Source organism: Neovison vison, chromosome 1 (assembly GCF_020171115.1).
Source record: "Neovison vison isolate M4711 chromosome 1, ASM_NN_V1, whole genome shotgun sequence".
Taxonomy (NCBI): domain Eukaryota; kingdom Metazoa; phylum Chordata; class Mammalia; order Carnivora; family Mustelidae; genus Neogale; species Neogale vison.
In genome coordinates, this window is record NC_058091.1 from 283,060,275 (window position 1) to 283,077,322 (window position 17,048).

At 40.9% G+C, this 17,048-nt stretch overlaps 1 protein-coding gene across 7 annotated transcripts in view; it reads right to left on the bottom strand.

Moving 5' to 3' along the window:
* Nucleotides 1-660: 660 nt before the first annotated feature.
* ZNF131 (zinc finger protein 131) overlaps nt 661-17,048 on the bottom strand; it is a 30,047-nt gene continuing 13,659 nt past the window's right edge. For 5 of the 7 annotated variants that reach the window (XM_044232353.1, XM_044232358.1, XM_044232352.1 and 2 more), the window contains 3 exons: nt 9,422-10,107; nt 3,089-3,219; nt 661-2,458 (listed from right to left, as the gene is read on the bottom strand). In XM_044232353.1, the coding sequence (XP_044088288.1) occupies nt 1,772-2,458; nt 3,089-3,219; nt 9,422-10,107 (1,504 nt within the window). In that variant the 3' untranslated portion in view covers nt 661-1,771. Of the gene's footprint in view, nt 2,459-3,088; nt 3,220-9,421; nt 10,108-17,048 lie in introns of those variants that run through there. The other 2 variants (XM_044232356.1, XM_044232360.1) reach the window with 2 other exon arrangements.

Here is a 17,048-nt window from a genome sequence, read left to right on the forward strand (position 1 = left end):
CCTCTCCAGTTGTGGGAAGCCATTCTCTTTCAAATAGTTCATAAATGTGCTACCATTTAATATTAGGATTACCAAATGAGGATAAGCTGAGTTGATCTTTTAAATTACCATACTAGGGGGCGCCTGGGTGGCTCAGAGGGTTAAAGCCTCTGCCTTTGGCTCGGGTCATGATCCCAGGGTCCTGGGATGGAGTCCCACATCTGGCTCTCTGCTCAACAGGGAGCCTGCTTCTCCTCCTTCTCTCTCTGTCTGCCTCCCTACCTGTCTGTAATCCCTGCCTGTCAAATAAATAAATAAAAATCTAAAAAATAAATTACCATACTAGTAGTATGGAAAAGGGAAAAGTATATTAAAAATAGGCTATATTTAGAAAATTCCATTGGCTGTTGTGCCCTTCTATGTTAGAACTGCAAATGCCAACCTCTGCCTTCTTCCATTCTTTTGAATTGATTTTTAGGGATTAGAGGTGCATATTGAGAATTATATTAGTTCATGTATCAGTAATGTTAATACAAGTAAGATCTCTGACCACAAATCAACCTCTACACTTGTAACCAAAAGGGGGAAAAAAAAAAGAGTCATGAACACATAATTTTAAGCTTTACTTTAAAAATGTAAGTATCTCCCAATATTTAACAGGTAAAGAAAATAGCATATTGGTTTATTTTATGTGGTTGTTATATTTTATTTTCCAAGTAATACTGATTAAAAATATTTACACACCTACTTTTAAGTCCACAGTTTAGCACTCTTATTTGTATGGCTTTAAAAGTTATAGCACAAGATCTTTACATTAAGGATCGGGGGAAAAAGATTCATTCAAAACAAAGCCTGATATATTATATACATGTTTTTCTCTGTACTTTATTTTAAATACATTAATTTTTAAATGATGCTCATCTTTTTTTCATCTGGTGGTAAAATATTAGTGCAACTTTTCATAAAAAAAAAAAAGTTTACCACAGATATAAATGAATTTTCCCAATTGGAAATGGCCCTTCAGTTGCCATTAAATGAAACTTCCCAACCTAACTTAAGTTACCAAGAAAAAAATTGGTAGTTGCCATTATAAGCAAAAACATAAACTACTACAGCATCACCTACACTGCTCCTTACAACACAAACTTTGAAAGAACCAGAGACACTTTATAGAAGTTTTGTTGGTTTTGAAAAGGCACATGGGTGTGGTTTTTTGTTTTTTACATTCTAGAAATTTTGCCACCACCACTCTGTTCCTGTTGCAGAGATGACATCCGTGACTATCAGTAAAGACAAGAAGGTTGTTCAAACTAAAGCAAGCCAGAAGCCAAAAATTTAACTGCACAGTAACAATGTACTTTTCTTCATGCAGCCTTGTGTTTCCTATATATTCAATTTTCTAACATGCATTAGAATACATAAATTTGTATTCTAATGATTTTACGTTTGATTTTACAACATGGAAAAAATCTGAGAAAGGACGTGACCTGGGAAAGAGAGAAGGGAGAACCCTTATCACAATGAAAATAGATACATTCGTACCCAACTGTATAGTAAGAATATAATCCATTTAAGTTTCCAGAAATAACACTTCTCAAACTTCCCATTCACTTATGGGAAAGATATCTCCTCTGTGGCATTAAGGGGGGGAAATCTGTTTCAACAGAAACAGTTCACAACAGGAAAGACTTGAACTTTGGTCCACTTGTCTGTTAGCCCAAGGACAGTCACACTGCCCAACATCAGTTCAAAAACCCAAAACATAAATTTAAAAATATATTCATTTGTTATTTCATTCTAAAACCGGCATAGGTGTTCTGTTCTCATTCCCTGCCCTTTCAGCTTGGGAATCCACTGTTGATTTGGTCTCTAAACCATCAGCATCTTCGTGATCTTCCCTGGCAGCCTCAGCACAATCTGCTTGGGTGGGCTCTCTCTCCTCCTGGTTCATGATTTCAGGGGTCACTTGATCCAAGTCGGCTTCTAGAAGTTCAGTCTGTACTTCTACTGGCATCTGATTTACCCGCTCGACGTGCAGCTCCTCCACGTGTACTTCAGTACCTTCTTCAGTCTGAATTCGACCCACTTCTAGATAACTCACCTGGACCTGCTCTGGAAGATCACTCATATGTGAATCATGCACTTGGCTGTCCTGGAGCAGATCAGGATGGACCTGTTCCACAGTCACTTGTGCTGAATCCACCTGAACCTGAAGCAATGGTAACACATGCACCTTCCCAACTTGTTCTATAATAGTCATTGACGTCACAGGTTCAGTCTGCACACGTGTTTCTACTGAAAGAACTTCTTCAGTTACTAGACGCTCTGAGATATTGTGAGTATCACTGAGATGCCTCCTTAATTCATTTCCTTGCATAAACCACAAGTCGCATAAAGTACAATGGTTGGGTTTATCTCCAGTGTGTATTACCAAATGATCTTTGAACTGGTCCCAGCTGTTAAACACACTGTTACAGACCTGAAATAATCAAACATATGGTTTTAACAATACTAATATTCAAGCTGAAGAAAACCTGAATTTATTCTCTTTAAGGAAAAATTTGAATTTTTCTGAAAAATATGATATAATATAATGTGGTCTAAGATTTCATAACTGTTTTCTTTATTGGATCTTTTAGCTGATGTAGCTAGCAACTGAAATACACTTTGGGAAACATTTTAACACTGCCTTCATTGCTTAAATGTCATATAAATTCAAAGAATATAAAGTACCAATACTATAATTTCTCCCATAATATATTACAATAAGAACAATTACATTATTTGGGTTATATACACACTAATCATGGAAGAGCTGATCACAGCTTATCAGCCCCCCACTGCCTCATTCCCAAATTCTAATAATTGCTCAATGGTTAAGAATAACCAGTTTCAGATTATCTATTATTTAGGACATAATTTTATTGACATTGGTGTCATCTTGGGTTGAGTAAAAAAAACAACACCACCCTAATCTTCATTCTAAAGTCAAGACAGTGATGTTCTTTACTCTCATTCTTTCCAAACTATCAGCCCTATACTTTTACTCTATACTCTGCTACCCTTTACTTTTAATGATTTAAAACACAGACCATTCCTTTGCACATACCTGACATTCATAAAGCTTCTTTCTTCCCTTTTTTGCCCCTACTCCAGTCTGGCATGCAGTCAGATGACATTTGAGGGTGCTATTTCTAGCAAATCGTTCATGACAATTTGGACATTCAAAAGGTTTTTCACCTATTACAATAGAAAAAAATTATATTGACAAATGAAGAAAAATAGAAAAAGCTTTCTTTTTGGTTAATTCTAATAGAACGTTCTTGAAAGAAGATCTGAATTTGTAATTCAGATGTTTCCACCACATCCAAAAGACTCTTCTAGAGGTGAAAACAGTTGTATTTGTGCTTACAACCGTTGTATTTGTGTTATAATTGTATTTGTGCTTTGAGGAAGAAATAAAATTTGGATCTGAGTTGTTTCATGTTTTCGCTATTTTTAAAAAGCTGTATATTTTTCCTTAGGTTAAAACCAAGATCAATCTCTCCTTTTGGGAAATGCACCCACAAGCGTTTTTTGAGCACTTACTATGTGCCAGACCATGTGCTAGATGATGAAGATAAATAAACTCTCCTTTTTAAAAACTCTGTATCACAGGCCATAGTGTTTTATGAAGGTAAATACATAGAAATGAGCCCCTGAGATGTATCATGGAAGGCCTGTTTCAGAAAAAAGGGCAATGGAAAATGTACTGCAGCAGCACAAAAGGAGGAGTATTGTGCCTGAAATGAAGAAGAGAAGAAGGAAGTTTATTCTAGGAAACGTATCAGTAACAACTCCCAGATCTCTGGCTTAGAATACCAACCGCAATAAAAAAACACAGAAGTCCAAGTAGGTTTGGAGTGCAGTGTGTTAGGAAAGATTATCGTTTCGTCTGTCGATTTGAGTACTCAAAGTGGAATAGTCTGGTAACAGCTATATATGGACTAACCTGAATCCAAATAGAGGGTGGACTGATACACAGATTAGGAGTTACTTTAGGTGGTAATAAAAACCTCGGATGTGTTGTGTGATAAAAGAATCAAGGACAGAACTCAATGAAATACCAAGTTAAAACACAGGTAAATGAGGCAGCAGGTAACAGAATCAGAAGAGCCAGAAGCAGAAGAAAGAAGACTGAGGGAAATTAAGAAACTTCAGGAAGAGGAGGCCAATAAACAGTGTCAAACTGAACAGAGATGTCAGGTAGGACAACAACAAGGGACTGTACTAACTCAAGTGAGAACAGTGTTGAGTGATACGATGGTGGGGTTAGAAGCCAGATTACCATGGAATGAGAAGCAAGTCAATGAAAATAGTACAGAAGTTCTTCCCAAAAAGCCTTGGAAGTAAAGAGAATGGACGGTTTTGACAGATGACACATACACGTCATCTGCTGAGGCAGAAAAATACAAATCAGGAACCAAAAGGCCTAATTTAAGGTCTGATAGGATTTTTTTCCAGAAGTCCTCAGTGAGGAGATTGTCAAATGACTGCAATAATTCCAGGATTTTTTTTTAAGGGTTTTTTAGAGCAAGTGGGTTGAAAAACCAAGGGAATTATGCTTAGCATGCAAGAAAAAGTGATTCAAGCTGTATACAAGGAGGACAAGATAAGATAGGTCAGAAACTGGGGCAATAAGCTGGGTGGAGAGGGATGTGGAAGGACTAGCAGGCTAACTGAAGTAGACTCCGAGTAAGGGAAGAAGGAGGTTTCAAGGGAGAGCATGATGCTTGCAGAGAACACACCCCAGTGATGAGGTCCTAGTTGTGCCCTCCACACTACTTAAGTAATTTTGAGTTGTGTTTTTTCTTTAAGATTTTATTTGTCAGAGAGAGTGCACGCACAAGTAGGGGGAACGACAGGAAGAGGGAGAAGCAGGCTCCCCACCAAGCAAGGAGCCTGATGCGGGACATGATCCCAGGGCACTGGGATTACAACCTGAGCTGAAGGCAGCCATTCAACTGACTGAGCTACCCAGGCATCCCTGTGTATTTTCCCTGACCAAAAAAAATTATAGTTTATTTTTTGTATAATGTTCATGAGATGAAAAAAAATTAGACCTTAGAGTCTAGAATTAGTGTTGGTCCACAAACTCCTTTTCAACTTCTCAAATACTGGGAGATACTGCTCAATAAAAAAGTTAAGTTTTGTGATTTTAATAGTGTATAATTTTTCACTATAAATATAAGTTGGTATAGCTTCTTTAAATGATAATTTCATGACATATACCAAGATTTAAAATGTATATATTCTTTAACTTGGCAAATCTGCTATTGGACACATACAGAAAGATATAAGCACAAGTAAGCCTATTACAGCATAGTCTATAATAGCAAAAGACTAGCAACAATCTAAATGTGTATCAACATAGGTAAATCACGGCACACCCATACACTGAAACACTAGGCAGCCACAGGGTGGGGGGGGGTGGCGTGGCAGGGAGAACAAAACAAGTATAGATTCCTGCATTTTCATTTAAAGAGTTTGAGAGAAATGTACACTGTACTGCATGTCTCTATTTATTTTCCCCAAAAAACTTGTGTGTTCATCTGTGGTGACTCAAAAATGCAAAGAACAGACAGGGAAAGATAAGTAAGAAAATGATGGCAGTAGTTGCTTCTGGAGAGATCTACTAAATCTCTGTCTACTAATCATTGTACATCATTTCAGCTTTTGTCATTTGAGCTTTTGCTATTTTAAAAATTAGTAAGTCCAATAAAATCTAGAAATATCAACAGATTAATTCTGTTTTAGATGGGTAGACAGCACAGTCTTCAAAGTGCTTTTACTGTTTTGTTTTACTTGCCATTTCCCTGTAAAGTAGGTATCATTACCCATATTTACACAGATGAGGAAAAAGGCCCAAAGATAAAGTGACCAGTCAAGTTCATCATACTGGCAAATGTCAGAACTAGAGCTGGAATCTAATTCTGATTTCCAGACCCACATTCTTTCTATAATTCCATACGTCCTCTCTGGGAAACAGGTTAACATCTGAAGACATGGTTCTCCTCTTCAGGTTCTCTCTCATACTAGGTGTTCCACAGGAAATCCGTCAGTATGTCTGGTACTGCCTCCCACCCTAAAGTGCTTACCCTTCTGTATTTTTCTAAGTTAATTTACCTCCAATCCTGTAAGGCACCCAAACCAGAAAGCTGGGATTTATTCCCATATTTCACTGGTCAACAAATCCTGTTGATTCTGCCTACTTACTAACCCTCTTCCACTATCACTGCCTTTACTCCACTCTTCATTCTTGATTAAACGTTCCAACAGCTTCCTAATTACACCTTGAAGGTTTAACCCCACTCCAATCTATCCTGTCAAGTCATCACTCTCAAACATAAATCCAATCCTGGTTTAAACTTCTTTAAATGACTCAGTCTTTCAAGATAAAATCCAAATTCATTTACGGCATTTATGAAAATAGCTAGATGATCTTGGCTTCATCTTCCATCACTTTCTCTTCCCTGCCTTTGTCCACGATGCCTAAGTGTGTGCCACCTGGTCAGCCTTCCTAACTCTTCCAGCTACATCTCCTGCCATTCCTTCACGTGGACCCAATCCTCCAGCTGTAATAACCTATCAGCAGTGCTCCAAACACACGGCTCTCTTTCCTCTGTACCTGTGCATGCTTCATTTCTTGTGCCTGGAAAGCCCATCTCCTGGCTAACTCCTTTTCCTTTGGGAGTCATTACAGGGTGAAGGCTCCAGGAAACCAACCCTGTCTCATCCATCATAAATAAACAGCCCAGGCAGGCATTCCCATAAGACGGTGTGCTGCCTTCTACCAGCCCTTAGCCTGTCACTGTGTAACGGTGTCTGCTTGTCTCCCCCAACATAAGGGTAAGCTCTTTGAAGGCAGGGACTCTAACATTTATCTCCATGACCAAGTAGGTTGGCATTACTATTTTCCAAATGGAAACAAAATAATTCAGAAGACAAGTAACAACCAAAACTTTGCAAATCAGGGGCACCTGGATGACTCAGTCATTAAGCGTCTCCATTAAGCAGGAAGCCTGCTTTTTTTTCTCCCACTCCCGCAGCTTGTTTTCCTGCTCTCACTATATATTCTCTTGAGGTCAAATAAATAAAATCTTAAAAAAAATTTTTTTTTTTTTGCAAATCAAGCTATAGACCATATTGCATGCTTTAAGACTACTGAAGGAAAAAAAAAAAGAAAAAAAGACTACTGAAGAAACCGGGCACCTGGGTGGCTCAGTGGGTTAAGCCGCTGCCTTCCGCTCAGGTCATGATCTCAGGGTCCTGGGATCAAGTCCCGCATCGGGCTCTCTGCTCAGCAGGGAGCCTGCTTCCTCCTCTCTCTCTGCCTGCCTCTCTGCCTACCTGTGATCTCTCTCTGTCAAATAAATAAATAAAATCTTTAAAAAAAAAAAAAAAAAAGACTACTGAAGAAACCAAACCACTAAACTAATAAAAGTATGCAAAATATGAAACGGAGGGGGATTTATGTATATTTTGAGGATAGGAAACAGGAATGGGATTGTTTCCTTATCTTTACACTGGGATCGCTATAAGCAAGAAATGATCCATTCTTTATTAACATAAGCACAATTTACAACTATTTACTTATGCTCCTCTTGAATTCAAGTCACTGATCATGTCTGCAACTATCTTGTTACTAATTACTAGTACAGTTAATTGAGGTTAAATGCCAACAAAAGTTCAGCTTGCTTTATGTGTTGAACTGTTTTCCCAATGGACATCTAGTTCTATATTTTATAACAACTATTTTAGTTATCTCACATAATTATAAAGACATACAACATAATACGCTTTAGCTCTATATTCTGCTGTTTAATCCAAAATACAAAGGATAGAATGTGGAAAGCATATTTTAAAACTTCTAAAATAATCTGTGTTGCCTGTTTTTCAATAGGTAAGTCACCAGGTAATGTTTTGGGTAAAGAGAAAATTGCTTCTACTTTTACATTACTAGAAGATAAAGGTGACTGATACCTGTTGGGATACTGAAAGCCCTTATCAAAGGATACTAGTTACCAAGTAACATTTATTTACTAATTTAATGTGCTGCTGGTATAGCAAGTGTTTTGCAAAACTAAGTTACATTAAAACAGATGGGTATTTAAGGACCAAAAACTATTACTACAGCAGTTTCTAAATATATATATAAATATATAATTCCTAATATAAATATTCCTTTATGATTGAAAATCAGATAGCATTTTCCCAAAAGATAAATGCCTATTAGTTACCCAAATTAGTTACCCAAACTAGTACCCAGAAGCTTTTTAAATCCATATGAAGACTTAAGTATGAGATTCTGTTTCATGTAACCACTGAATATTGATACTGACATTTATTCAGTCCCTGAGTATTGATACCAAGCATTTAAAAGTGAGGGATACCATACCACATTTATCTGAATCTACCTCTTTCCTCAATTTCAAGCAGTATGCAGAGAGGAACGAAGGACAGCAAAGGATCTAGGACAAAATTTCTTCGAAATTTTCCAAACTCCAGCAAAGACAAAGACTCTGAATGGTATGGAATACCTATGTTGTATTCACTGTATTCAACAGTCTAACTGGCTTTAGCAACCACACAGAACTTGGGGGACAAGTATCTAGAGTCTGACACTTAGCACACCATATCCACTGCTCTCCCCCCACACATGATTCAAGTCATAGCTATTAGCTCCTGTGTGTGACACAGGAGACTTAACAAAGAATGCTTGAGAGGTGGAAAGACAGAAACTCTGAAGGAGGGGAAAACAGGCATAGGGGATGGATGCAGAACTCTAAGGACCAGAGGCCCACAGTGGGCATCCCTGGGATTGCTTCTGCATGCCTGAGAGGGCTTCCAAGAGGAGGGAAGTAAAAGACTTTACCTTTCTCATCTCCTGGCTGCCCATCAGTCCTGACACTGGGTGCTCTTGAAGAGGTGTGGGAAGATGAACATATACTGCCTACCTAGCTACCACCTTGGTACAGGTGACCAAATGTATGCAAAGGTATAAACATGCCGGGATTGTTCGTAAGTGTACAGATCTATGTAATGTATAAACGAGAGATGGGAAATATAAAAAACAATAACAGTGAAGATTCCATATAATTAGGACTTCATAATTTATGATCCTTAGTAAATAATCACAAACTGCTTTGTGTATTTCTTTAAAAATACAAAAATTGGCAAGGCGTTAAGAGTAACAACTACTTTCCAAAATTGTTATGATTTTTGCTTTTAAAGTATGACTATTTCAATAAACTAGTATCAGAAGAACAATGTGAGCTCAGCCTGCATATTAGAAAATACAGGAGATGGCTGCTGTGTTATTAAAATAAAAAAAAGAATTAGACGCTCAGATTTGCAGTGAATGTGGAAATATGCACTTTTAACATAAAGATTTGCTAGTTACCTGTATGTTTTCGAAGATGCTCTTTAAAATGTCCAAAGTGGTCAAACTGTTTCTCACAGTATTGACATATGTGAATTTTTTTCCCAGTTCTTTGCTTCTTACTGACTCCACCTTCTTCGAGGTGGTAACAGTTGAGGTGCTGTTTCCATGCGCTCTCCCGAAGATACCTTTTATTGCATATTTCACACTTGAAACTCTCAGTGGAGTGTGATTTCATGTGTTCCTTAAAATGGTAAAACAATTTAAATGAACGGTTACATTTCTCACAATGGAACAAGTCCTTCACATGTGACAGCTGAAGTTCCACAATTTCAATACCTTCTACCTGTTTGCTTGTGGGGTCAGATGCACAACCATCTTCTTCTTTTATCTGCCCTTTTCTATCACCTTGCCGGTACTTGCTGGTAATATCTGCCAACAGTGCCAGGGCGGAATCATCAGAGGACCCTGTGCTCTGAATGTACTTTATGGACTGCTTGGCAGAAGCCACTTCCTCCAACGTTTCGATGCCTTCATCTTCCACTTCGATTGTGCCTTCGGCAATCTCCACCTCAATTTCAACAGGTTCTGATTCTGCAGAGGGCAATGACTCAGTGATAACATTTGAAGTTTCTGCAATCTTTCTTTTTTTTGCCTCACTTTTTCCTGTGGTATTTTCCTCTAATGGAGCGGAGTTTTCTTTGTTCCTGAAACACATAATGTATGGATTTAAAAATCCGTAAGGTCAATGGAAATCCTAGCAGGCTTTGGGAAGAAATTGATAAGTTCATAGAAAAGTTTACACGGAGAGGCAAAAAACAAAATCGGAAGACTTATATAACCTGATTGCAAGACTTACTGTAAAGCTACAATAAGTTAAGACACAATACTGGTGACAGACATGAAGATTAATGGAACAGAGTCAAGTCCAGAAACAGACCCACTTGTTCAATTGATTTTTGAAAAATAAAGGTTCCAAGGTCATTTAATGGAGGAAAGAACTTTTAACAGTGGTGCTGGAACAACTGGTCTTTACATGGAGAAAATAAACCTCAACTATCACTCTTCAATCATACACTCAAATTATTTCAAAATGGACAACAAACTTTAATGTAAGAACTAAAACGTCAAGAGAAAAGCAGGAGAAAATCTTTGTAAAATTGGGTTACTGAAAGATTTCTTAAATAGTACGCAAAAAGCAGAAGACCTAATAGCAAAAATTGATAGATTTTGTCCTTTGTCCTTTTGTCCTTTGAAATAGTTAACAAAACGGGGACGCCTAAGTGGCTAGTTGGTTGAGCGGCTGCCTTTGGCTCAGGTCATGATCCCAGCATCCTGGGATCAAGTCCCACATCGGGCTCCTTGCTCAGCAGGAAGCCTGCTTCTCCCTCTGCCTCTGCCTGCCACTATGTCTGCCTGTGCTCACTCTCTCTGACCAAAAAAAAAAAAGGTAACAAAATGGTAGGCCGCAAATAAAACAAAACAAAAATCAAGCCACAGACCTGGACAAAACACGTGCACACATCTATCTGTCAAAGGTCTGTACAGACAGTATAAAAAGTTTTCTCACAATCCAATACCCTAAATAAGAGAAGACAACTACTGGGAGACAATTATCCATGAGTCTCATGTTCCTGCACATCCCCTGCACTGACAGCTCTTCTTCGGCATTCTCTTCAAGGCTGTCTGCAGTACAGCCAGCAATCTGGAAAGACAGAGAGGATGGCTCCCTCTGGGCAACGGCTGGGCAGGTTTGCATGCAGTCCGTCATCTCAGATGTGGGCTTCCTACCCTGGAGATGCTGCAGCTGTGCTGTAAACCAGCTAGACGCACTGCATTCACCTGGGCCACTCTGTGTCACCCCTCTGGGGGAGAAGGGAAAACTGGCACAAATATAAAACTCATGCTGCTTCCTGTGCATAAAGTAAAATCTCTCTGACTTAACAAATATCCTTTATCAGCATCCGTGAAACTATGAAGGATAACTTGTTGCCTTCAAATAGGGTAAACATCTCAGATCTGCCACACTCCTTGCCAGGTTTTGGCAACAAGGACAGGATGCCAAAAAAGACAAGTTTTCTGGAGGACAAAGGATGAGGCCCCACAAAACAAATAATGGGATGTGAGGAAGTCCACTGGAGCTGGCAGCAAAAATGCTGACCAAACTGTATGGTCAACTAGGCAATGCATGGTCTTCCACTTAACTGCCTACTGTAGGAGTTAAACTGTGTCCTTCAAAGATATGCTGAAGTCTTGACCCGTAACACCTATGAATGTAACCTTATTTGGATATCAATCAGTCTTTGAACATGTAACTAAGTTAAGAAAATTGGTCATTAGAGTGAGGCCTACTTTAATACAGCTCTGTCTTTATAAGAATAGGTACATTTGGACACACACACACACACACACACGAGAGAGACAGAAGACAGCAACGTGAATGACGATGGAGGCAAAAACTGGAGTCATGCGGCCACAAGCCAAGGAACACCTGGGGCTGGCAGAAGGTGGGAGAGGCAAGGAAGGATCCTCCCCTAGAGGCTTCTGAGGCAGCAATGCCCAGCTAACACTGTAATTTAGGATTTCTAGCCTCCAGAACTGTGAGACAAGACATTTCTGGGTCCCAGTTTGTGGTACTTTGTTATGGCAGCCTCAGAAAACTGAAACACCTATAATGAGGAAAAACTGGAAGTTGCAGGATTAGTAGCTGGCAGTAAGTTCAAGGACAGCTGCTAGAACAGTTCCCTGGTGTTGCAAACTCTCCCAGGGTTGGGGGAGGACTTCCCTGCCAGCCTGGGGGTCAGCCTTAAGTCTAACTCATCAAAACAACTAAGATTCACGGAGGGGCAGGGGTAGAGACAGAAGGCCCTGCCCCATTACAGGTAAGTTACCAAAACTAAGGGTGACAGGAGAGAGACCTGCAATTGCTACTAACAGAAATGAGTCATTAGAACTTCGCCTAGTCCATGTGAAAGATGAGGGGGCGTGGGCCTGGGTGGCTCAGTTGGTTAAGCCTCTGCCTTCAGCTGAGATCACGATCCCAGGGTTCTGGGATTGAGCCCCACAACAGGCCCCCTACCGCTCCCCTTGGTTGTGCTCTGTCAGATAAATAAAATCTTTAAAAAAAAGAAGAAAGATGAGGGGGAAACACGATGCTCATCAAGAAGAATGGCAACCTGGGCCATCACAGGGCTTAGCCTTTCCTGCAGTGTTGTCTTGTCCTCCTTAGATCCACGTGGAGAGGACTGTAAAAGGTCTCGGGGGTTTTCCCGCAGTACTGTCCTGGCTGTCACAAGGGTGCTACAGTGTGCTCTTGGGGAGATTTCTTTGAGACAAACTCCTGTGGTGAGGCACTGACTAGTAAAACTTCCTGCCAATTGGGTTTATAATGCTGATGAAGATGAGTCACTAGAGAATGAGGAAAGAATCCAAAACAATATAAATTCTTGTGATCAGGCCTCCTGAAAATCCCAACCTTAATGTTAAACTACGTAAAATCATAAGAGTTGTTATCGTGACAAAAGGTACACTCTTTTTTAAAAAGCCACCAGTGTGTAAGCCATCTGAGTCTGCCAAAAGGCATGTAAGTCTTATGGCCACAGGGTCCCTGGGTGGCATAGTGGGTTAAGCAACCACCTCTTGATTTCCACTCAGGTTATGATCTCAGAGTCCTAAGATGGAGCCCCATGCTGGGGCTGCAGACTCAGATGGGACTCTGCTCCAGATTCTCTCCCTTTCCCTCTGCCCCTCCCCTTGCTCGTGTGCTTGTGTTCCTTCTCTCAAATAAATAAATACATCTTAAAAAAATCTTATGGCCCCAATTTAAAAGCAATGTGGAGGGGCGCCTGGGTAGCTTAGTGGGTTAAAGACTCTGCCTTCAGCTCAGGTCATGATCCCGGGGTCCTGGGATCGAGCCCCGCACTGGGCTCTCTGCTTGGCAGGGAGCCTGCTTCTTCCTCTCTCTGCCTGCCTCTCTTGTCTACTTGTGATCTGTGTCTGTCAAATAAATAAATAAATAAAAATCTTTTTTAAAAATAAATAAATAAAAATTAAAATAAACGCAACGTGGACAAGGCAGCTGAATCAAGGGATTCCCCAAAAGGAAATAGACGGCATCAGTAATGATGATCTTGCTGGCTGACAGAGGGCTTTTGGTGGACCGAAAACACTTGAAATTTGCTTAGTCAAGCCACATGCAGCTCTCATCTGCTTGAAATCAAAAGTAAATATGCCTTGCTCACTGGCATGGAGTCACTTTCTCTCTCTGTCTCTTCCTCCCCCCCATACCTTGACTTCATCTGCTTGGAGGAAGATAACTAGGGGTAGAGCCAAGGTCTCCCTGTCCCCAAGGGTATAGTGAAGACACCATATACCCAATCCAAGGATGCAGAGGGAAACCCAGGAATGGGAGAGACTCAAACTTTCATGGCTCTGTTAGATTCAGGTCCAACTCACCATTCTGCCATGGGGAAAAGAAGACCCTCCATTCAACCCATGGAGTTTGGGCAAGGTTCACAGCAGGAAAGGGAGCCTGTCTTAACGCTGTAGGTGGAAGCTGACAGTACATACTAGTGTTGCTAAATCTGAATGTACAGCAGGAACTGCTATGGCATTTACACTGCCCAATTCTGTAGGAATCAGAAATGGACCGTCCCAAATAGAAAGAGCCACAGGTAGAGAAGAGCTACTGTAAGAAACCCCCTGACAGATGGCACCAGCAGCTGGTCAGGTTTAGCACGAGTGTCTCTATCTTGTGATGTCTGAAGTTTATACTATACTGATGTCCTGCTGACTGGCAAGCTAAAAGTCTGTCTCAAAGGTCCCGACCACAATGTCAGCACACTTCCATGAGAAGGTGTTGATGAAACCTCAATAAAATTCAGAGGCCTGCTCATCAAGTCGAGTTTCTTGGGACTAAGTCCAGTAGATTCACAACACTCAATTCCTCCAGCAATAAAAGAAAAACTATGTGTTTTTTTTTTTTTACCTCCTCTCCCTCCCTCCTGAAAATAAGGATTGTTATTTGGACATTAGAGACAGCAGGTACCTCTCCTGGGCATTCTACTTTCTTCTTTATATCAGCTAATCTTCAAGTCAGAATCTTTTAAGTGGTGCTCAAACCAAAAGGGTGCTCTGGAAGTTACCCATCAAACTGGCACAGTCTCCACTTTGGGGGCCCTACGACTCTTAACAGCCCGTTTGAACTAGAACTCTTTGATATGGATTCTTTCGCAGATTAGAGCTTCTGGCAAAGGGAGCCAGACTCCACCCACAGGGTGTACCTTGGGTTTTGTACCTCGCATTTTATACCTGCCACATCTACAAGGTACAAGCCTGGGTGGCTCAGTGGGTTAAGCCACTGCCTTCGGCTCAGGTCATGATCTCAGGGTCCTGGGATCGAGTCCAGCATCGGGCTCTCTGCTCAGCAGGGAGCCTGCTTCTCTCTCTCTGCCTGCCTCTCCATCTACTTGTGATTTCTCTCTGTCAAATAAATAAATAAAATCTTAAAAAAAAAAAAAGAAAAGAAAAGGATTAGCTTGCTGTTGGGCTCTTGCTGAAACCCATTCAGGCTTCAAGGCTCTCCAGCCTGATACTGCCTGCCATTGGGAATGCATCAACTAAGACTTCATGACTAGCAAGGTGAAACATACCCACCAAGTCTCACTTCTCAAACAGAAATAAGACACTCAAGGAGTACATGTGTGGCTCAGATGATTGAGGGTCTGACTCTTGGTTTTGGCACAAGTCATGATCTCAGGGTCGAGGGATGGTGGGAGTAGGACTCCGTGCTCAGCGGGAAGTCTCCTTAAGATTCTCTCTTCTCCCTCTGCCCCTCCCCACCACTTGCTCTAAAATAAATCAATCTTTAAAAAAAAAAAAAAAAGACACTCAAGAAAGCAGTTGATCTTTTGACTTTACATGAAAAAAAATGGAAGTTCCCCCAACTCTGTTGCCCAAAGGAAACCACTAAATTGATGAGGTCTTTGATTCACTGATGCTTTGGCTAAACTCAAGACTGAAGCTGTTCTCTGGACTGCTGCAAATGCTCAGCTTTAGCACCGACTACACAAAAGTGGATGTGGTCACTGAGCTCAGAAGGCAGAACTCAAAAGCTTTCTTCACGGCCCTGGGAAACATTCTCCACAATGAACCATATTGTATTTTATTGACTCCTGGGCCATTGTCAATGACCTAGCTATTTGGAAGAGCTGGAAATCTTGGCAGATTAAGACATCTATCCTCAGGACCACAACAGCAGTTGCTGAGCAAACTATTTGCATCCCTGATTCACATGCTCATGGTAAGGGCCTGTTCTCTAATGATACTAATGAGAATGAAGGTGCTGATCAAGACTGCATTGCCTAGACTTCCATCACTTACCCCCTAAACCCAGTATTATTCTGAACATGCTGACACAGCCACCATCACAGAGAGCATAAAGTAAAGGACCCATGCTTCTGACAGAGAAGTTGCCACTGGATGCCAACTTGTGACACCCACCAAACGCTGGCCGATTTATCTTGTGAAGAAGGCTACATTGCCCAGGGCATTGTCTGACCGTTCCTGAAGACTGACTAGACTGGACCTCTGACCCCATCCCAGGGCTATCAGTACAGTCTCACCACCGCTGAACCTTTTTAAGGTTATACTGCCGCTTTTCCAGACTGATCTGCTGGTTCTGGCCACACCACTGTGCCCTTGAAACTAATCTGTGTTGTGTGTTCAGCTGTCTGGATCATCTGCAGTCTGATCATTCTGTGCCTAAAGCCACTCAATAATTGGCTGACAGTCAAAGTAGTGATGAACCCTGCAAGCTCCCTACCATCCAGATATAGATAATTTAGAGCACTATAAAAGCCTCCTTGAACACAAACTTCGGAAGATTTCTGACTCTACTTCCCTTATCTCCTCTTTGTCCAAAAATCTGAGTAAGGCAGTTTGGTCATCGAACTCAGCCATCCCCAAAAAGGGACCATCTCTTCTCAGCTGCTTCCTGGATAATGATCAAGACAAAATGGGTAGGAAGTTATAGAAACTTAATTGGAAATTTTGAATTCTGCCCTAACCATTCTTAGACACAATCCTTTTCTTTCCCTTGCAATGGCAATCCTGGCACAGCCTGGCTGGTGTTTCTTCCAGGTGACAGTCCAGTCAAAAGTGGTCTTAGCAATTATCATATTATCTCCCTGATATGAGGAAGCTGCGAGGCAATGTGGGGGCCTTGAGGGGTAGGGAAGGAATAAATGAAATAAGAGGGGATCAGGAGGGAGACAAACCGAATGAGACTCTTAATCTCACAAAACTGAGGGTTGCCGGGGGAGGGGGTAGGGAAAGGGTTGGGTTATGGACACTGGGGAAGGTATGTGCTGTGAAGTGTAAACCTGGTGATTCACAGACCTGTACCCGTGAGGCTAACAATACATTACATATTAATAAAAAAAATTTTTTTAATAATGTTTTAAAAAAACTGGTCTTAGAAGATTCAAACTTGGGGCTCCTGGGTGGCTCCGTAGGTTAAAGCCTCTGCCTTCAGCTCAGGTCATGATCCCAGGGTCCTGGGATCCAGTGCAGAGTCTGCTTGTTCCCCTCCCTCCCCCTCAACACCACCCCTGGCTCATGCTCACTTGCCTGCTCTCTCTCAAATAAA